Source organism: Hyperolius riggenbachi, chromosome 8 (assembly GCF_040937935.1).
Source record: "Hyperolius riggenbachi isolate aHypRig1 chromosome 8, aHypRig1.pri, whole genome shotgun sequence".
NCBI classification, from domain to species: Eukaryota; Metazoa; Chordata; class Amphibia; order Anura; family Hyperoliidae; genus Hyperolius; species Hyperolius riggenbachi.
In genome coordinates this window covers 271,597,368-271,619,642 of record NC_090653.1, presented here as the reverse complement: position 1 = coordinate 271,619,642, position 22,275 = coordinate 271,597,368, and the positions used below count along the sequence as shown (strand labels likewise).

Here is a 22,275-nt window from a genome sequence, read left to right as displayed (position 1 = left end):
GAAAACGGCTCTGAAAAACGTTAGATCAGAGCGGTTTTCCAGGAGTTTTTGTTACAGAAGCTGTTTGGAATCATGTATGATTTTTGTTCCACTTCTCACGTGTGCACCACTTTGTGTTGGTCTTTCACGTGGAATTCCAATCAAATTGATTCATGTTTGTGGCAGTAATATAAGAAAATGTGGAAAACTTTAAGGGGGACGAATACTTCTGCAAATCATTGTATTTGTATGAAATGCAGTTTACAAAAAGGGTGAATTTAAAGTGGATCCGAGATAAACTTTTACTCATTGCATAATTGTGCCCATTACATATTGTTTTTAGGGCATTCCTGAAGCCAAATACTTTCCCTATAAAACTAAACAAGCCTCGGCCACAGCTCCTCCAGCACCTAGGCACTCTAAAATACCATGTAGCAAGTGCTCATGGGAGCTTTGGGGAGGAGAAGGCTTTTCCCGAAGGAGGAGGCGGCGTTACTAGCCAGAGATTTCAGAGGCAAAGAGAGGAGTTGAGTTTTCAGAGGCTGAAAGAGATGGAGATGCAGAGCAGCTTTCCTGTATAATGATGACAAGCAGAATATGGCTTCTCTCATTGTATCACAGGAATAAATAATCATATGCTGTTGAAGCTGTTTGCAGTTAGATTTAGGGCTTGATTCACAAAGCGGTGCAAACTGTTTAGCACGGGTGTGCTAAACAGTTAGCACGTGAAGTGCCATTCGCAGACTTTTGCACGCGCAAAGTGTCGCGATTCGTGCGATCGCAGACTTTTGCGTGCGCAAGGTGCCGCGATTCGCAGCGATTTGCACACGCAAAAGTCAGCGAACGGCACTTCACGTGCTAACTGTTTAGCACACCCGTGCTAAAAACAGTTTGCACCGCTTTGTGAATCAAGCCCTTACTGTGTAAACTATCTAAATGTTAGATAAGATATATAGACAAGTTACTTGTTACAGTTATTCATCTCTGATCCGCTTTAATGATACAGGTTTGTAAAGATAGCTTATACAGGTTATACAGTCACAAGTGGCATCCTCACCCTGGTGCTGAAAAGGGAAACGTTTTGTTGGCAGGTACAACGGATGAGGTGGCCGCCGGTGCTTCTGATTTTGGGATGGCTTGTCCTACAAACACATATGAAAGTACAATAGTAAACATGCTGCAGCTATAAAGGGAGCCAATGCTTCATTTACACAATATCCCCACTAGTTCAGTCCATCCCCAATGCACAGAGCTGCAGTTTCCAATACGTGGGGGGTGCAGGTCACAGAAGGACGGAGGATTGTGGTCCTGATCTTGCCTGCAGCCACGTGTTGGTGCCATGGTGGCGCTGGCAATAGGATTACAGTGTAACCTTGGTTTGCAAGCATAATATGTTCCGAAAACATCCTTGTAATCCAAAGCACTCTTATATCAAAGCAAATTTACCCATAAGAATTAATGGGAACCCAGTTGATTCGTTCCACAATCCAAAAACAGTTATAGTAAAATAGTATAAAATAAAAATGTAAACACGCCTTTCACTAGAACTAACAGAATCATTGCCATCTGTTCCCTCGCCCCAACCTTTATTTGTGTGGCTTTAACCATTCAAAGTGGACCCAAATTAAAAATACAAGATTTCAGAAATAAAATCTATTTTCTAAATTATAATAATAAATAGCAGCCTTTTTTCAGCTGCATGATGACAAATATAAAATATTTTACATTTATTGGAGGAACCTCTCCCTTCCTTTCAAATTGCCGGGAAAAAATCCGGCAAACTGGTGGAGTAGATGGGGTCCGGCAATGGAGGAATTGCTAATGGCTGCCCCCAGTATAACCCTAGTTATGAAAAGAGGAGGGTGAAAAGCATGCACTGAAATGATCATAGGTTTGAAGGAGTGTTTATTTATCTTTGTATGTGTCAGAGGGGTGCAACTAAATATTTTTAATTAAAAAAAATGTTTGGTTTGGGTCCGCTTTAAGGACCAGCGGTCTCTGGGCACTTAAAGAGAACCCGAGGTGTGTTTAAAGAATGTTATCTGCATACAGAGGCTGGATCTGCCTATACAGCCCAGCCTCTGTTGCTATCCCAAACCCCACTAAGGTCCCCCTGCACTCTGCAATCCCTCATAAATCACAGCCATGCTGTGAGGCTGTGTTTACATCTGTAGTGTCAGTCTCAGCTGCTCCCCCGCCTCCTGCATAGCTCCGGTCCCTGCCCCCGTCCCTTCCCCTCCAATCAGCAGGGAGGGAAGGGATGCAGGCGGGGACTGGAGTCCTGCAGGAGGCGGGGAGAGCAGCAGACTGACACTATAGAGATAAACACAGCCAGCTCTGACAAGCTGTTTGTCAGCAGCATGGCTGTGATTTATGAGGGATTGCTGAGTGCAGGGGGACCTTAGGGGGGTTTGGGATAGCAACAGAGGCTGGGCTGTATAGGCAGATCCAGCCTCTGTATGCAGATAATATTCTTCAAACCTACCTCGGGTTCTCTTTAAAGACTAGACCAGCGGTCTCTGGGCACTTAAAGACCAGAGACCGCTAGTCCAATCCCGACGAATCGCCGCACATACCCGCCGTCATCGCCGCTCACCGAGCCCCCCAGGACATAGACTCTGCTGTCTCTATGACGGCAGAGTCATGTGAGCCGGTCAGGATCCGCTTTCATTGGCTCCTGACCCTGTTTTTCAGTGTAAGCCAATGGGAACGGCTTCTGACCCGCTCACATGACTCTGCCGTCATAGAGACAGGCAGAGCCTGTGAGAGGAGACGAGAATCGTCGGGTTTGATTGGCACAATCGGCGGGGAGCGGCGGATGCGCGCTGTGGACAGTGATTGAGATGTACGCCCTGCCAGCCAGGAGCCCACCAAAACAAGGCGTAGATCTCAATCACTGCGGTCCTTATCTAGTTAACAAGGAACTGATCCAATGACCGTTCCTTTTGAGGATTTCATGGAAATGTGACTTTTCACAGTCCCTACACTCATAAGCACAATTAAGTAGAACGATGTAGTGCCAAAGGGAGAAGAACTATCGTCTCCGTTGTGATGACGTGATGCAAGTATACTTTTTTTTTTGCTTGACTATCAAGACGTTGCTTGTATATCTAGTCAAAATTTCACAAACATTTTTTGCTTGTATAGCAAAGCGCTATTAAACCAAGTTTCTCTCAATCCAAGGTTTTACTGTATGTGGAATTCACAGGACCCACATTTTGTGTTTTCACAGGGAGGGATGAAAGAACTTCTGACCTGATCTTTAAAAAGCTATGCAGGCAGTACAGATTGAGAGATAACGTTTCACGGCACTTCCAAGACTGAAAAACCAGGAGCCAAATGGAGCAGTGGGTCATGAAGAATGGATTAGGAGAATTCGATTTTATACTTACAAAGCTAGGTTGCAGAAACTGCAACAGCCACCAAAGCCTGCAAGGTGAGACGCCTGCCCCCGCTTGGGGTTTCCAGGTACTGCGATGCAGGCAAAGCAGGATTATCCACCAGACAACCTAGGCAGGTGCCTGTGGCCTAGTGGGTATCAAGGAACCCACCTGGCACCTTCTCTGACCTCTCTCTACTTCAGCTTACAAAAAGCACCACAAGGGGGCCCCCAAATCTACTACCTTGCCTAGGGCCCCGTTACAGCTTCATCCATTACTGGATGCAGGAACTGGATGGATGCGCTCCTTAGAAGTTTTCTAAGGCCAGCTATCTATTGAGGCACTCACTCATACTGACCCAAACTCAAAGCCACTGTCCATTTTAGCGCTTAAAAAGACTAACAAAATGTTCATCCTTATTTCTTCTATCCTATAAGTTCCTATACCTGTTCTAATGTGCTCTGGCTTACTGCAGCCTTTCCTAGTTGCACAGTGGCTGTGTTATCTCTGTTATATAATCTAATCTTGTCTCTTCTGTCGGCTCTGTCGGGCTCAGAGACTCAGGCTGGAATGTGCTGCTCTGCTTGTGATAGATAGAAGCTATACACACCCTCTCCAGGCCCCCTCCAAGCTCTGTATGACTCACACACTGAGCTACTCTCAGCCGATCACATGCTGTTAGCAGCCATGTCTTTTGTTTGTAAACACTGCCTAAAACTGGCAATTACAAGCCAGGATTGCAGCAGAGAGTGGCAGAAACAGCACAGAGGGGCCCAGGAGAGCATAAGGAATAGAATGGTATGCTTTTTATTGTAAGAATTTTACAGTACAGATTCTCTTTAAAGTACACAGAGTGATATGGAGGCTGCCATATTTATTTCCTTTTAAGGAATACCAATTGCCTGGCAGTCCTGCTGATCCTCTGCCTCTAATGTTTTAGCCATAAACTCTGAACAAGCATGCAGCATATCAGATGTTACATTACTGTCAGATCTGACTGGATTAGCTGCATGCTTGCTTCAGGGGTGTGCTACAGATAATACTGCAGCCAAGATATCAGTAGGACTGCCAGGCAACTAGTATGGTTTAAATGCAAATAAATATGGCAGCCTCCATATTAGTCTCACTTCTGGTGTCCTTTAATAATACTTATACTTCCAGTTTTTGTTGGCCTATTTCTACAGGAGATGCAGGCAGTACATTTGGATTCAGAGAACAAAAAACAAAAACAAAAAAGCATAAGATACGGTCTATAGCACTTCCCACACAGTAAAGCTGGCCACGCACTTACAGATTTCCACCCATTGTTCCAACACGATTGCTTCCTTTCTGAAAAGAAGGAATCAATTCCTACCATACACTGCACATCAATTTCCAATAGATTTGAGCAGGGAATCTATTGACAATCGATCGAACTGCAGAGTTACACTGTTCGATACAGTGCAAAGATATAGGCCATGGCTCTGCCCATGCTCTTGCCCCGCCTCCAATTGTTTTACATTTTCCATCCTGTCCAATCGATACTTTTGATCGATTTTTATAGCCAAAACTGATCAAAAGTCGAACTGACATTCTGGGGAATAGATTCCCAGCAGATGAATGGAATCTGCAAGGAATCAAATGAGAAAATCGATGTTTGTATGGGCACCTTTAAATGTAGGATCCAATCACAATCATTTCTTAACAGCCTATCACACGTTCGCCTGGTCATGCTCTCAGAAGCTCTTGGTGTTACCTAGACCTGCTACTGTTATATGCTCCTTCTATATTGCCTGATGAAGCAGGGTCATGCCTGAGAAATGGGCTGCACAACTTTTTGGAGTATGTAAATAAAAATATCTTGTTTTTCAAAATCACCAGTACTTGTGTCTGCTTGGAGGAGGCAAGTCCACCACTGCCTCCTCTGTTTTTAACCGTTTCAGCTATTTTTACTCTTCTAGCTCTTTTCATTTGCTTTAAACATGGTCATACTAAAAGCACAGGCACACAAGTACGCATGCGTAATCAAGGCAAAGGTGCGACTTCCCAATAGCTGACCTGCAATCTTGTTGGCCGGCAGCCCAGATGCCAGCTGCACAGGGGTGTTGTTGGGGCCGGGAGAGAGCGGAGCCTTTAATCCACCAGCTGAAGCAATCTGAGAAAAAAGAAAATCTTATAAATGGCAAATTTACAATGTACACGCAGTTTCTAAGGTGTTATGAACATAGTTACATAGTTACTTGGGTTGAAAAAAGACATCTTTTCGAGTCCATGGAGTTCAACCAGAGAACAAAGTACAACCCCAGCCTGCTCCCTCACATATCCCTGTTGATCCAGAGGAAGGCGAAAAACCCTTACAAGGCATGGTCCAATTAGCCCCAAAAGGGAAAAAATTCCTTCCTGACTTTAGATGGCAATCAGATAAAATCCCTGGATCAACATCATTGGGCATTACCTAGTAATTGTAGCCATGTCTTTCAACGCAAGGAAAGGAAAGCATCCTCTACTATGGACAGTCCTGTTGTTCTCGCCATCATCTAGCAGGCTCCCGATATTGTGAATGAGTGATGCCGATGTGTATGAGAAATGGTTTTCGTAAAGGGTAGTTTTACCGCAGAGGCATAACAATATCCTAGTTTTAGGCTGGGGGTGTTTTTTAGGGGCGGGTGTGGGTGTCTCTAAGGTTGTGCATTTTGGGGTTTAAGTTTAGGTAGGGGTGTGTGTGTGTTTTATTTTTATTTTTTTAAAGGACACCTGAACTGAGAAGGATATGGAGGCTGCCATTTTTATTTCCTTTTAAACAATACCAGTTGCCTGGCAACCCTGTTCTTTGGCTGCAGTAGTGTCTGAATCACACACCTGAAACAAACATTTATTCTTGTTTTTGTCAGAAACATCTGATCTGCATGCTTGTTCAGGGTCTATGGCTAAAAGTATTAGATGCAGAGGATCAGCAGGATAGCAAGGCAACTGGTATTGTTTAAAAGGAAATAAATATGGCAGCCTCCATATCCACCTCACTTCAGGTGTCCTTTAATGTTAAGCATTGGTAGTGGGGGTTAGGGTTAGGCATCAGTGGAGGGTTTGGTGTGAGAATAGAGAGTAGTTTCAAATAAAAGATCGATATTATTCCGATATAATTTTCATTTCCAAAGCGTGAATATCGGAAAAATGTATGAATATTCTACTAGCTGAAATTGGGCGCCTGCACCTCATTTTCACACGCCCACCTAGGGCTATCCTATGGCGCTGATCGGGGTTCTTCCTTAACAGCCATGTATGGTCTATACTTAAAGGGAACCTAAACTGAGAAGGATATGGATTTTTCCTTTTAAAATAATACCAGTTGCCTGACTCTCCTGCTGATCCTGTGTGTCTAATACGTTCAGCCACAGTCCCTCAACAAGCATGCAGATCAGGTGCTCTGACTGAAGTCAGACTGGATTAGCTGCATGCTTGTTTCAGGTGTGCGATTCAGCCACTGCTGCAGCCAAAGAGATCAGCAGGAGAGTCAGGCAACTGGTATTGTTTAAAAGGAAACATCCATATCCTTCTCAGTTTAGGTTCCCTTTAAGTTTCTAGAGATGGTGCAGGAGGAGTCTTGTACCTGTTTAGCTGGAGCGGATCCCACCGTAACCAGTACCTGGTTGACCACCTGGGCAGCTGACTGCGGTACGGAGGGCCTAAGAGAAAGCAGATGTGAGGCATGGTTATGGCGAGTATCAAAGTACACCAATTCAGTGGAAATTATGAAGCTCCCAATAGACACCATTATTCTGCATATTCTTCACATTAGATCACATGTATAGAGATTCGTAACATTTGTCACAAGTCTCTAGCGTAGCTGCTAACGTTGTTCAATGGAGATCCTGCCTACTATGCAGCAGGCACTCTTGAAGTTCTATGGACTTGTACTGTAGCAGCAACACACTTCTCCTACAGCAGCAATATGCTGCAGATACAATACTGGTCTACAGAGCTTCAGTAGCTGCTACCCCCTTTCCCATGACAAAGCTTTATCTTTTCTTGAATACATCATTGGAAGGGGTGGTGGTGGTGGTGGGGGGGGGGGGGGGGTCCTTGGGATCAACTTTATTGGGCAATCAAAAACTGTGTGGTTGATCAAAAGTGAATAGACTGGTGGCCCACACCCTGCAAGCGGGATCTTGGCTAATCGATCTTAACGATGTTGTACCTCCATGTCCTAAAACCAAAAATCGGTTCGGTGTCGCTTCTATGTGAACAGTAGCCGATTCCTATACAATCCATCAATATTTTTCATCCTGCTCAATCCAGTAAATTTGTTGATTCAGGCCGATATCAGCCAATTTCCACAGATTGAACAGAAAAGAACCAAGAGCAGGATCACTAGTGCACGATCCTTACGCTCCTCTGCCAGTAACAAAACCTGCTCCACCCTCCGTTCTGCTCAACTGTCTCGTATATAAGCCAAGGGAGTAACTTTTCAGCACATTTTTTGTGCTGAAAAATTAGGCTTGTATGCGAGTCTATAAAGAGACACTGAAGCAAAAAAATAAAAAAATTATGATATATTGATTTGTATGTGTGGTACAGCTAAGAAATAAAACATTAGGAGAAGACACATAGGTCTAATATTGTTTCCAGTACAGGAAGTTAGGAAACTCCAGTTATCTATGCAAAAGAGCCATTGAGCTCCACGAGTTTCAAAGTCGCAGAGCTCTGTCGTCTGAGGCTTATTATCTCAAGCGTCTGTCACTGTATTGTTTTTTCTTCTGCAGAGGACAGTTCAAAAGTTCACTAGCCTGCTCTGTAAAATAATTTAGAATGCTGAGTAGTGTGTAAACTGCAAATATTAGAGAATGATGCAATGTTATAAAAAATATATATGTTCTTTGCTACAAAGGTTCTAGTAATTATCCATACTACATAACCAATTCATTATATCACATTTTTTCCCCCGCTTCAGCTGTTTAAATAAAAGCCTGTGAAGACGTGGCTTCCGGCCATGAAACGTGTCTTAGGCAACCTTTGAGTTCTGTATATGGAGTCACATACTATTATCCATGTTGTATGAAACCAGAAGACATTTGCGAGAGAATATGAACGGGATGTGGCGTCATGCTTGCTCCATTAAAACCCCATTTGTAAAATCTGGCTTTAAATGCTTCTCTACTGAGTAACTATATAGCCATTATTGGGCACACAAAACGCATACAAAGGTTATCCTTTCCAAAACCCTCATTCCAATATAACAAAATATATCAATATTCCTATAAATGAAGAAATGCTGCCATCTGGAGGCCAAGCAAGGTACATTCTGGAAGTCTTACCCAATCACAGTGGGAATGGTGGGTCCTGGTCCGTTGCCCTTTAGTTCTTTCACATTGACCACTTGGGGCACAGTTTGCAAAGTAGATTCGGTCAGTGAGGCTATATATTAAATAACAAATAAAACTGAAATAAGAGGAAGTGGGCAAAGTTTCAAAGGACACCAAAAGTGAGAATAAGTACATTTTTTCTGTTTTTAATACTGCATATAATTGTAATTAATGTCACAATCTATCACTGAAGGCAACTTCATTTTGTAAATATAATCTATTCTCAAAAACATTCCATCACATTTTCTACAATAAATAAAATAAAATAAATGGAATGAAAACAGGACTAAATCATTCATATTAGTTGTGCCCAGAAAATCTAGGAAGGGTTTCTGATACTGAAACCAGGAAAATTACTGGACGAGTACAGTAAAACCTTGGATTAAGAGCAACTCTGTTTAAGAGCATTTTTCAATACAAGCAACATTTTTTGTGAAATTTTCACTTGATATCCACGTAAAAAAAAAAAAAAAAAAAAAAAAAAAAAAGTATACTTGCGTCACGTCGTCACAACAGAGCCGATAATTCTTCTCTCATTGGTGCTGCAGGCTCAGTATCTCAGAAAAAGTAGGCAGTTAAAATTTGACTGAGATGACAGGTTTTGGGCCAGTCCATCTACTGTTGAAAACAAAGAAAACCCAGAGAATCCCCCATGAGGAGATGGATTGGCCCAAAACCTGTTGGTTCTGTCAGATTTTAACTACCTACTTTTTTTTCGAGATAGTGGTCCATTAAATTGTACCTAATCTGAGTGTAGAGACTATGCAAAGACATTTCCATGAAATCCTCAAAAGTAACGGTCATTGGATAAGTTCCTTGTTAAAGCCACACACACACAAAAAAGGTTGGGGTGAGCCAACTTATGGCAATGATTCTGTTCGTTATGGGTAAAGTCTTGTTTACATTTTTATTTTATACTATTTTACTATAACTGTTTTTGGATTGTGGAAAAAATCAACTGAGTTTCTATTAATTCTTATGGGGAAATCCGCTTTGATATAAATATTATATAATTATATTAATTTGGATTACAAGCATGTTTCCAAAACGAATTGTGCTCGCAAACCAAGTGTATCGTGAATAATTTACTGCATTCTAAAATATGTCACTACAGTGTCTCTAAGTCCAAAACCACTATAGTAAATTCAGCACCCTCTAACTACTGATGGCAGAAGTGTCTGCATGGATCTGGGCTTTAACCACTTGAGGACCACAGTCTTTCTACCCCAGAGCCTTTTTCTCCATTCAGACCACTGCAGCTTTCACGGTTTATTGCTCGCTCATACAACCTACCACCTACATGAATTTTACCTCTTTTTCTTGTCACTAATACAGCTTTCTTTTGGTGCTATTTGATTGCTGCTGCGAGTTTTACTTTTTATTATATTCATCAAAAAAGACATGAATTTTGCCAAAAAAATGATTTTTTTCACTTTCTGTGCTGACATTTTTCAAATAAAGTAAAATATCTGTGTACATTTTTGTCCAAATTTATTGTGCTACATGCCTTTGAAAAAAAAAATCCATTCAGTGTATATTTATTGGTTTGGGTAAAAGTTCACAAACTATGGTGCCAAAAGTGAATTTTCCCATTTTGAAGAATCTCTGACTTTTCTGACCACCTGTCATGTTTCATGAGGTGCTAAAATTCCAGGATAGTACAAATACCCCCCAAATGACCCCATTTTGGAAAGAAGACATCCCAAAGTATTCACTGAGAGGCATGGTGAGTTCATAGAAGATTTTATTTTTTGTCACAAGTTAGCGGAAAATGACACTATGTGACAAAAAAAAAAGTTTCCATTTCTTCTAACTTGCGACAAAAAAAAAAAAAAATGAAATCTGCCACGGACTTACTATGCTCCTCTCTGAATACCTTGAAGGGTCTACTTTCCAAAATGGGGTCATTTGTGGGGTGTGTTTACTGTCCTGGCATTTTGGGGGGTGCTAAATTGTAAGCACCCCTGTAAAGCCTAATGGTGCTCATTGGACTTTGGGCCCCTTAGCGCAGTTAGGCTGCAAAAAAGTGCCACACATGTGGTATTGCCGTACTCAGGAGAAGTAGTATAATGTGTTTTGGGGTGTATTTTTACACATACCCATGCTGGGTGGGAGAAATATCTCTGTAAATGGACAATTGTGTGTCAAAAAAAAAAATCAAAAAATTGTCATTTACAGAGATTTCTCCCACCCAGCATGGGTATGTGTAAAAATACACCCCAAAACATTATACTACTTCTCCTGAGTACGGCGATAACACCTGTGTGGCACTTTTTTGCACCCTAACTGCGCTAAGGGGCCCAAAGTCCTATGAGTACCTTTAGGATTTCACAGGTCATTTTGCGACATTTGGTTTCAAGACTACTCCTCACGGGTTAGGGCCCCTAAAATGCCAGGGCAGTATAGGAACCCCACAAGTGACCCCATTTTAGAAAGAAGACACCCCAAGGTATTCCGTTAGGAGTATGGTGAGTTCATAGAAGATTTTATTTTTTGTCACAAGTAATAGGAAATTGATTTTAATTGTTTTTTTTCCCACAAAGTGTCATTTTCTGCTAACTTGTGACAAAAAATTAAATCTTCTATGAACTCACCATACTCCTAACGGAATACCTTTGGGTGTCTTCTTTCTAAAATGGGGTCATTTGTGGGGTTCCTATACTGCCCTGGCATTTTAGGGGCCCTAAACCGTGAGGAGTAGTCTTGAAACCAAATATCGCAAAATGACCTGTGAAATCCTAAGGGCCCTTTTCCACCAGCGCGTTTGCGCTGGCTGAATCGCAAAAACGCAAACCGCTAGCGATTTTACAATCGCTACGGTTTGCTTTTTAACATAGGAATCGCGGTAGGTCATTTCCACTACCGCGATTCGTTTTTGTCGGGAACGCGAACGCGCGGCGGAGCGATATTTGCCGCGATTTTGCTATGCAGTGCATAGCATAGCAAAATCGCGGCCGCGAACGTCGGGGAATCGCCGCTAATTGCGATTCAGCAATCGCTAGCGTTCAGCGTGAACGCTAGCAATTGCTAGTGGAAAAGGGCCCTAAAGGTACTCATTGGACTTTGGGCCCCTTAGCGCAGTTAGGGTGCAAAAAAGTGCCACACATGTGGTATCGCCGTACTCAGGAGAAGTAGTATAATGTGTTTTGGGGTGTATTTTTACACATACCCATGCTGGGTGGGAGAAATCTCCGTAAATGACAATTTTTTGATTTTTTTTTGACACACAATTGTCCATTTACAGAGATATTTCTCCCACCCAGCATGGGTATGTGTAAAATTACACCCCAAAACACATTATACTACTTCTCCTGAGTACGGCGATTCCACATGTGTGACACTTTTTTGCAGCCTAGGTGCGCTAAGGGGCCCAACGCCCTATTCACAGGTCATTTTGAGGCATTTGTTTTCTAGACTACTCCTCACGGTTTAGGGCCCCTAAAATGCCAGGGCAGTATAGGAACCCCACAAGTGACCCCATTTTAGAAAGAAGACACCCCAAGGTATTCCGTTAGGCGTATGGTGAGTTCATAGAAGATTTTATTTTTGTCACAAGTTAGTGAAAAATGACACTTTGTGAAAAAACAATAAAAATCAACTTCTGCTAACTTGACAAAAAATAAAATCTTCTATGAACTCGTCATACACCTAACAGAGTGCCTTGGGGTGTCTTTTTTCTAAAAAGGGGTCACTTGTGGGGTTCCTATACTGCCCTGGCATTTTACGGGCCCAAAACCGTGAGTAGTCTGGAAACCAAATGTCTCAAAATGACTGTTCAGGGGTATAAGCATCTGCACATTTTGATGACAGGTGGTCTATGAGGGGGCGAATTTTGTGGAACCGGTCATAAGCAGGGTGGCCTTTTAGATGACAGGTTGTATTGGGCCTGATCTGATGGATAGGAGTGCTAGGGGGGTGACAGGAGGTGATTGATGGGTGTCTCAGGGGGTGGTTAGAGGGGAAAATAGATGCAATCAATGCACTGGGGAGGTGATCGGAAGGGGGTCTGAGGGGGATCTGAGGGTTTGGCCGAGTGATCAGGAGCCCACACGGGGCAAATTAGGGCCTGATCTGATGGGTAGGTGTGCTAGGGGGTGACAGGAGGTGATTGATGGGTGTCTCAATGTGTGATTAGTGGGGGGAATAGATGCAAGCAATGCACTGGCAAGGTGATCAGGGCTGGGGTCTGAGGGTGTGGGCGGGTGATTGAGTGCCCTAGGGGCAGATAGGGGTCTAATCTGATGGGAAGCAGTGACAGGTGGTGACAGAGGGTGATTGATGGGTGTTTAGAGGAGAGAACAGATGTAAACAATACACTTGGGAGGTGATCTGACTGCAGGTTTGCGGGCGATCTAATGGTGTGGGTGGGTGATCAGATTGCCCGCAAGGGGCAGGTTAGGGGCTGATTGGTGGGTGGCAGTGACAGGGGGTGATTGATGGGTGATAGGTGATTGGCAGGTGATTGACAGGTGATCAGTGGGTTATTACAGGGAAGAACAGATGTATTTAATGCACTGGCTAATTGATAAGGGGGGGTCTGAGGGCAATCTGAGCGTGTGATTGGGTGCCCGCAAGGGGCCGATTAGGGTCTGATCTGATAGGTAACAGTGACAGGTGGTGATAGGAGGTGATTGATGGGCAATTAGTGGGTGTTTAGAGAAGAGAACAGATGTAAACAATACACTTGGGAGGTGATGTGACGGCGGGTTTGCGGGCGATCTAATGGTGTGGGTGGGTGATCAGATTACCCGCAAGGGGCAGGTTAGGGGCTGATTGATGTGTGGCAGTGACATGGGGTGATTGATGGGTGATTGACAGGTGATCAGGGGGGATAGATGCATACAGTACACGGGGGGGGGGGGGGGGGTCTGGGGAGAATCTGAGGGGTGGGGGGGGTGATCAGGAGTCCCCAGGGGGCAGTTTAGGGAATTTAAAAAAATATAGCGTTGACAGATAGTGACAGGGAGTGATTGATGGGTTATTAGGGGGTTGATTGGGTGCAAACAGTGGTCTGGTGGGTGGGCAGGGGGGGGGGGGTCTGAGCGGTGCTGTGGGCGATCAGGGGGCGGGGGGCAGATCAGTGTGTTTGGGTGCAGACTAGGGTGGGTGCAGCCTGCCCTGGTGGTCCCTCGGACACTGGGACCACCAGGACAGGAGGCAGCCTGTATAATACACTTTGTATACATTACAAAGTGTATTATACACTTTGTAGCGGCGATCGTGGGGTTAACAACCCGCCGGCGCTTCAGAACGGCCAGCGGGTTGTCGTCGCGGGTGGGCGGAGCCAGTTGCCGGGGGAAGCGCGCGTCAATGACGCGATCGCTCCCCCGGCATGCTGAAAGGACGCAACGCCCTTGGGCGTATTGCGTTCCTTTCGGCGTACACTTTGCCGCCGCCGCCCATCGGCTGTGAGCAAGTGGTTAAAGAGACACTGAAGTCTCCTAAAAATCATGTTTTTAATTAAAAATTTGGTTTATCATAGCCCTACCTAAACCGCCGCATCCCCGCCGCTGAAATCTATCTAACTCCCCCCTCCCTCTCCCCCGCAAAATCCACGACTGTCTTGGATTATGCTGCTGTTGGAGGCAGAGCTATGAGCCCCAGCTCTGCCTCCATCCGCATCTATCAGCAGCGTATCTCCGCCTCTCCCCCGCCCCTCTCAGTGAAGGAAGACTGAGGGGCGGGGAGAGGAAGCGATCCGGGCTGACAGACGCGCTGAGAGGCAGAGCTGCGGCTCATAGCTCTGCCTCTCACGGAAGCGCTGCCCGGATTGCCCCCCGGGGAGTTTGCGGGGGATTTAGTTAGTGTACAGCAGCGGGGATGCGGCAGTTTAGGTAGGGCTAGTATGTTAAACACATTTTTTAATTAAAAACATGATTTGTACGAGACTTCAGAGTCTCTTTAAACTCTAAAGGTAATGGAACTGATAGGAGGAATAATATATATATATATATATATATATATATATATATATATATATATATATATATATATATATATATATATATACACACACACACACACACACACACACACACACACACACACACACACACACACACACACATATATATACACATACATACATACACATACAGTGGTGTGAAAAATTATTTGCCCCCTTCCTGATTTCTTATTCTTTTGCATTTTTGTCACACTTAAATGTTTCTGCTCATCAAAAACAGTTAACTATTAGTCAAAGATAACATAATTGAACACAAAATGCAGTTTTAAATGATGGTTTTTATTATTTAGTGAGAAAAAAAGCTCAAAACCTACATGGCCCTGTGTGAAAAAGAAATTGCCCCCTGAACCTAATAACTGGTTGGGCAACTCTTAGCAGCAATAACTGCAATCAAGCGTTTGCGATAACTTGCAACGAGTCTTTTACAGTGCTCTGGAGGAATTTTGGCCCACTCATCTTTGCAGAATTGTTGTAATTCAGCTTTATTTGAGGGTTTTCTAGCATGAACCGCCTTTTTAAGGTCATGCCACAACATCTCAATAGGATTCAGGTCAGGACTTTGACTAGGCCACTCCAAAGTCTTCATTTTGTTTTTCTTCAGCCATTCAGAGGTGGATTTGCTGGTGTGTTTTGGGTCATTGTCCTGCTTCAGCACCCAAGATCGCTTCAGCTTGAGTTGACAAACAGATGGCCGGACATTCTCCTTCAGGATTTTTTGGTACAATTCATGGTTCCATCTATCACAGCAAGCCTTCCAGGTCCTGAAGCAGCAAAACAACCCCAGACCATCACACTACCACCACCATATTTTACTGTTGGTATGATGTTCTTTTGCTGAAATGCTGTGTTACTTCTATGCCAGATGTAACGGGACAGGCACCTTCCAAAAAATTCAACTTTTGTCTCGTCGGTCCACAAGGTATTTTCCCTAAAGTCTTGGCAATCATTGAAATGTTTTTTAGCAAAATTGAGACGAGCCTTTGTTCTTTTTGCTTAAAAGTGGTTTGCGCCTTGGATATCTGCCATGCAGGCCGTTTTTGCACAGTCTCTTTCTTATGGTGGAGTCGTGAGCACTGACCTTAATTGAGGCAAGTGAGGCCTGCAGTTCTTTAGATGTTGTCCTGGGGTCTTTTGTGGCCTCTCGGATGAGTTTTCTCTGCACTCTTGGGGTAATTTTGGTCGGCCGGCCACTCCTGGGAAGGTTCATCACTGTTCCATGTTTTTGCCATTTGTGGATAATGGCTCTCACTGTGGTTCGCTGGAGTCCCAAAGCTTTAGAAATGGCTTTATAACCTTTACCAGACTGATAGATCTCAATTACAGTACTTTTGATCTCATTTGGTACTGAATTTCTTTGGATCTTGGCATGATGTCTAGCTTTTGAGGTGCTTTTGGTCTACTTCTCTGTGTCAGATAGCTCCCATTTAAGTGATTTCTTGATTGAAACAGGTGTGGCAGTAATCAGGCCTGGGGGTGACTACAGAAATTGAACTCAGGTGTGATAAACCACAGTTAAGTTATTTTTAAACAAGGGGGGCAATCACTTTTTCACACAGGGCCATGTAGATTTGGAGTTTTTTTTCCTCACTAAATAATAAAAACCATCATTTAAAACTGCATTTTGTGTTCAATTATGTTATCTTTGACTAATAGTTAACGGTTTTTGATGAGCAGAAACATTTAAGTGTGACAAACATGCAAAAGAATAAGAAATCAGGAAGGGGGCAAATAGTTTTTCACACCATTGTATATATATATATATATATATATATATATATATATATATATATATATATTTTTGTGGTACTGTAAATCATAAGAAGTGACAGTATATACCTGGCGCCTGATTGGTCATCTGCCTTCTCAGAGCCGCTTGTGCCGCCTGCTGTGTTGCTGTGACAGTGGGAGCTCCGTGTTTGACGGTTTTGGTGGCCAGCATTGTGCTGTCTGCCCCCTGTGGGATCACTCTGATTGGCTGTGCAGGCACTGCAGCTGAAAAGAAGACACATGGAAAACAAGGTATTTGGTGACACGATTTTTTTTTCCAACTATGCAAAAACAAAAAGTAAAAGTCATGTTCAACTTTTTAAGTTCTACAAAATCACCCAGGCCTGCGTCTTCCCTCTTGTGTAATCAGGGGGTTGATGCATTGAGAGCGAAATGGTAGGGCGGAGAGGAGAGGACAACTCCTTGTGATATAAAGCGCTGGTTGCTTCTGAGGGTCCATACATCATAAGGTTCCATGATGTAAATGCGTTTTGCTTCTTTGTATGCACTTAAAAGGAATTTCATCACTCAAAGTGAACTGTGAACAAAATTTTTAAACTTCTCAAATGAACCGATGTTCGCTAATTGTGTGGGGGATTTGTGGGGTGCAGCAGGCATTCACTTACCTTACCTTTTCTCTATTACAGTGATGGCTAACCTTGGCACTCCAGCTTTGACAAAACTACAAATCCCATCATGCCTCTGCCTCCCCGAGTTATGCTTAGAGCTGTGAGAGTATTGCCATGCCTCATGGGACTTGTAGTTCCACCACAGCTGGAGTGCCAAGGTTAGCCATCACTGCTCTATTACATTAGCTTCTGTGGTAAACGTGCAGGTTTTCACACATACACAGACACACGTGCTGTGCAGAAAACGCATACAGATAACCAACAGACGAGTGTGCTCCCAGCCTCAGCTTATTACACTCACTCTGTCCATCTCTGATGGAGCAGAACTGGCTCTGCAGACTTTTCAAGCATCAATACAGTACACAGCACTTGGGGAGGGGGTGGAGAGGCTGGGCGCTGTACACAAGAACCTGCTGCGCACTGAATAGGGACTGTCTACAAATCTTTGTATGATTCCTCATCAGTGGCTAAGCAGATGCAGTCATTAGAACAATTGTGCAGAGAACGGAAAGTTTTTTTCTTCTCCGTGCCCTTAGTGGTCAGTGTCTCAGGACAGGGAAAAGAAAATTATCCCCCCACGGGCCCCCTGCAGCTGCATCCCTTGCAGGGTCTATTGTTACACCCCTGTCTGTACCTTTTTAGGCACACTCGGACTGCACAGATGTAAAGAATGCCTTCTTGAGGGAACACGCTACTGTTGCGAGAGCTGTGAAGTGATGGAGGTGCCGGAAGGCGAGATGCTCAGTGGAATGAGAGATGCTGTATATTACACAACAAGTTCATGGGCACAAAACAAAAAGGATCAAAGAGGTGTGATAGGACTGCGTCTGGGCTTGCGGCATAACTTTTAGCTATACAACCCTGGTACAAAATGAGAACTGTCAACCTAACAAAAACTAACATCTGAGCACCAGGCTGACAAACTAGTTGCTCATGCTGTATATCATTTAGCACTGCACAAATAGGTTTCCTATATCTGCTGTACACATTAGACACCGTCTAACACTCACGAGTGCTGGTAACTGGACCACCTTGTGTCTGGGCCTTCCCAAACGGAATGGATGGTGTTCCAAATCCTGGCTGCACAGATACTGTACGGGTCACGGGGGCGTGGCGGGCCGGTCGGACCGGAGATGGCTCTGGGGGTGGAGTCTCCTGCCTGGAGGCTTCCTGTTGAGCAGATATCAGGCCATCTTCATTATCCGCCGCCTCGGACAGAGAAGATGTTGAGCTCACATCATCCAAATCTTCAAAGAAACTTGGAGCCAGGAAGGCGGACCGGGAGAGATTGGCTGAAACACACAACAGGACATTATACATAAAAAAAAGTGAATTTCAATTTTAAAAAACAAACAAAAAATCTGAAGTATGGAATGCGTGCTATGAATGCTTCCTAGGTGTCTTTTGCTGTATCAGACTGGAGTACAGATCACATATGTGGGAGTGGAGCAATCACACCAATCACACAGAAATGGGTAATAGTGGGGATGAGGGGTAATGCAAGGAGAGGTGTGGGGGAAGCATTACTTAAGAGAGAGCCATATGGAACTGATCTAATATATTTACCTTATATAAAAACTAGTCCTTTAAAGAGACTCTGTAACAAAATGTTGAGCCTTATTTATTCTATCCTATAAGTTCTTATAGCTGTTCTAATGTGCTCTGTCTTACTGCAGCCTTTCCTAGTTGCACAGTGGCTGTATTATATCTGTTATATGATCTAATCTCCTCTCCTCTGTCGGGCTCAGGCAGTCAGGCTGGAATGTGCTGTGCTGCTTGTGATTGGATAGAAGCTATACACACCCTCTCCAGGCCCACAGGAGACACCCTGTATGACTCACACACTGAGCTACTCTCAGCCAATCACTTGCTATGTCTTTTGTTTGTAAACCTGGCATAAAAATGGCAATTACAAGCCAGGATTGCAGCAGGGAGTGGCAGAAACCGCACAAAGGGGCCCAGGAGAACATAAAGAATAGAACTGTACTGCAATGCACAAATTTAGATCCTTACCTTCGGTAGAGGGAAGCCTCTTTTTCCCGATTTTCTTTAACGGTTTAAAGGACCCTTGAAGTGAGAGGCAGACGGAGGCTGCCGTATATATTCCCTTTTAAACACATTGCCTGGCTGTCCTGCTGATCCTCTGCCTCTGATGCTTTTAGCTACAGACCCTGAACAAGCCTGTTGATCAGGTGTTTGTCTGTTGACTGGATTTGGCTCATGCATGTTTCAGGTGTGTAGTTCAGACTCTACTGCAGCCCACTAGATCAGCAGGACTGTCAGGCAATTGGTATGATTCAAAAGGAAAAAAAATTTATATGTCAGCCTTCACTTCAGGGGTCCTTTAAAGAGGAACTCCAGTGATATAATGTATTTAAAAAAAAAAAAAAATGCATCAATAATTATGTATAAATGATTTAGTCAGTGTTTGCCCACTGTAAAATCTTTCCTCTCCCCGATTTACATTCTGACATTTATCACATGATGACATTTTTACTGCTGGCAGGTAATGTCACTGGAAGTAGCTGCTGCTTGCATTTTTTGGCAGTTGGAAACAGCTGTAAACCGCTATTTCCCACAATGCAATGAGGTTCCCAGACAAGAAACTGTCAGGACCATGGTCCTGACAGTTTCCCGTGGGAGGGGTTTCACCACAATATCAGCTATACAGCGCCCCTGATGATCCGTTTGTGAAAAGGAATAGATTTCTCTTGGGAAAGGGGGTATCAGCTACTGATTGGGATGAAGATCAATCCTTGGTCACCGTTTCTCTTTAAGGTAGGTTTCGCTCCTGACCCCACTGAGGAGGGTGCTGGTGATCTATTATGATGCATTACTAATGATTATGGTTCTTGCCTTGTGATTCCTGCAGCAGGGCACCACTCACTCATTCTGCCCCATCCCCCTCCACAGAACAGAACAGGCTTCTAAACAGTTCATCTGTACAAACATCGCTTCCAAAAGATCTCTTTGGGTGATAATTATTGAAATTGTGTATGTGGATCTCACCGATAAACCATATTGTTTACTACTAGTCTGTATGGAGAGATTGGTTTGCATAAAGGGCAGAGAACAAAGTCACTGACAGGGCTGAAAGCGCAGCCTGTATATTTAGCTAACTAATATGACCATCCGCAGAAACATCATATGCTCACTCCAACCTAAATAATAGCAAATACCTTCTGCTTTAAAAAGGCAGACTTGTTTTGCTTAAAGGGAACCTGTACTGAGTAAAATTATTTAAAATAAACACACGAGGTACCTTCAAATGAACATTACATAGTTACCTTGCCATCAATTCCTCTCAGAACCGCACCATTTTCTTCTGACAATAATCCCTTCCAGTTCTGACAATATTTTGTCAGAAATGAAATAGATCAGTTGCTGTCAGTTATTTATCAGTTGCTGTCAGTTATAGCTGAGAGAACAACTGCTGTGCCAAGTAATGTCTGTTTTCCTATGGCTCAAGTGGGTGATATTACAGCTTAACTGTGTGCTGACCAGGAAGCTGTTATGGGGTAGTGGCCATTTTCAAAATGGAGGACAGAGAATTCCCTTGATCACAGTGGACAAATAGGACATGGGAAAGGAGAAAGAGATTGAGGCGTAGACTACACGGGAGGTAAGTATGACTTGTGTATGGTTATTTTGACTTAATTTTCAGTTCAGGTTTTCTTTAAGAGACTTTGCAAAAAAAAAAAAAATTCCCCTGGGGGGTACTCACCTCGGGAGGGGGAAGCATCAGGGTCCCAATGAGGCTTCCCCCTCCCCTGTAGCTGCAGGCAATCCAGCGCTGGCTCCCCCGAAGTGTCCCGCAATCCATGCTCGACAAAAGCCTGACAAGGCTTGCTATATTTACCTTCCCGGCTCCAGCAGGGGCGCAGTATCGGCTCTCCGCTCGAAGATAGGCGGAAATAGCAGATCTCTGTCGGGTCCGCCTGCGCCTGTGCAGTAGAGCGGCCCGACAGCAATCGGCTATTTCCGCCCATCTTCGAGCGGAGAGCCGATACTGCGCCTGCACTGGAGCCGGGAAGGTAAATATTTACATCCCCGCTGTTCTCTGAGCATTTTCGCCGCCGCCGTGGGACACAGGAGGACGGAAAAGCCTCGATAGGATCCGGAGACTCCCCCTACCGAGGAGAGTACACCCCCCCCCTCCCAGGCAGCTTTTCTTTAACATTTTAGTAAGAGGACTTTTTGGTCCTTTGCAGCCCCCTTACACACTCCTAGGAGTTCTGGTTCCCCATGAGCTTGCTGGGTACTCTGTGGCTCTGGGTGTTTCACGTCCTACTCCATAGAGCCACATTAATACATGCCATGCACTGATGATGGATTATTGTGACTGTATATTTAACAAGCTGACACATCATTGCATTCCAGCGGTTATGGAGGTGTGGCTATCTTCCAGGAATAGAAAGGATGATTTGCATATTCACCAACCTGAATAATTGCAAATACCTTCTGTTTTAAGAAGGCAAACTTTTGTTTTGCAAGTACAGACAGAGATACCAATCATACACTGTAAGACAGGAACACACACGGATGTTACCTGGGGCGAGAGATCGAATAGTTGGCGGCTTCCTCTTGCTTAGGAAGTTTTTCAGCTGCAACATCTTTGCTGGCGATATCTTGGCTAATAAGGACACAACATAATTTATTAATTTTGTCCAGAGAGTTAGAAGACATGAAAAGATGTTCAGATTCAGAAACATGCCAAATTTATAAACGTGGCTGAGAAGAACTGCTGAAATCACGCTGCTGAAATCTCTAGATGTTCTCCGCAGATCGAGGGCCTTAAATGCAACACATTATCCTACATAGAAATTACAATAGTATCCCATAGGGCATACATGCAAAAACGGTGCTGGGAAATTTGGGCGCAGGGGGAAACCCCCAAAAAAGCTCACTGTGCTTCTCCCAGAGACATTACCTACTATTCCCCTCCAGTCCACCAACTATAGCTGGTGGCACAATTATGCTGTTTTTAATCATTTCAGGACCAGCTGCCTAACCACCCTTAAAGCGGACCCAAACCAAACATTTTTTTTTTAATTAAAAATATTTAGTTGCACCACTCTGACACATACAAAGATAAATAAACACTCCTTCAAGCCTATGCGCATTTCAGTGCATGCTTTTTACCCTTCTCTTTTCATAACTAGGATTATACTGGGGGCAGCCATTAGCAATTCCTCCATTGCCGGCCACCACCTACT

General features: G+C 43.9%; 1 protein-coding gene across 4 annotated transcripts in view; it reads right to left on the bottom strand.

Moving 5' to 3' along the window:
- NUP214 (nucleoporin 214) overlaps window positions 1-22,275 on the bottom strand; it is a 174,090-nt gene that overhangs the window by 51,633 nt on the left and 100,182 nt on the right. For all 4 annotated transcript variants that reach the window (XM_068248857.1, XM_068248861.1, XM_068248859.1 and 1 more), the window contains exons 21-27: window positions 21,609-21,692; window positions 18,070-18,351; window positions 16,500-16,655; window positions 8,651-8,750; window positions 6,946-7,021; window positions 5,397-5,493; window positions 1,037-1,121 (exon numbers count right to left, since the gene is read on the bottom strand). In XM_068248857.1, coding sequence (XP_068104958.1) covers window positions 1,037-1,121; window positions 5,397-5,493; window positions 6,946-7,021; window positions 8,651-8,750; window positions 16,500-16,655; window positions 18,070-18,351; window positions 21,609-21,692 — 880 coding nt within the window. The remainder of the gene's footprint in view (window positions 1-1,036; window positions 1,122-5,396; window positions 5,494-6,945; window positions 7,022-8,650; window positions 8,751-16,499; window positions 16,656-18,069; window positions 18,352-21,608; window positions 21,693-22,275) is intronic.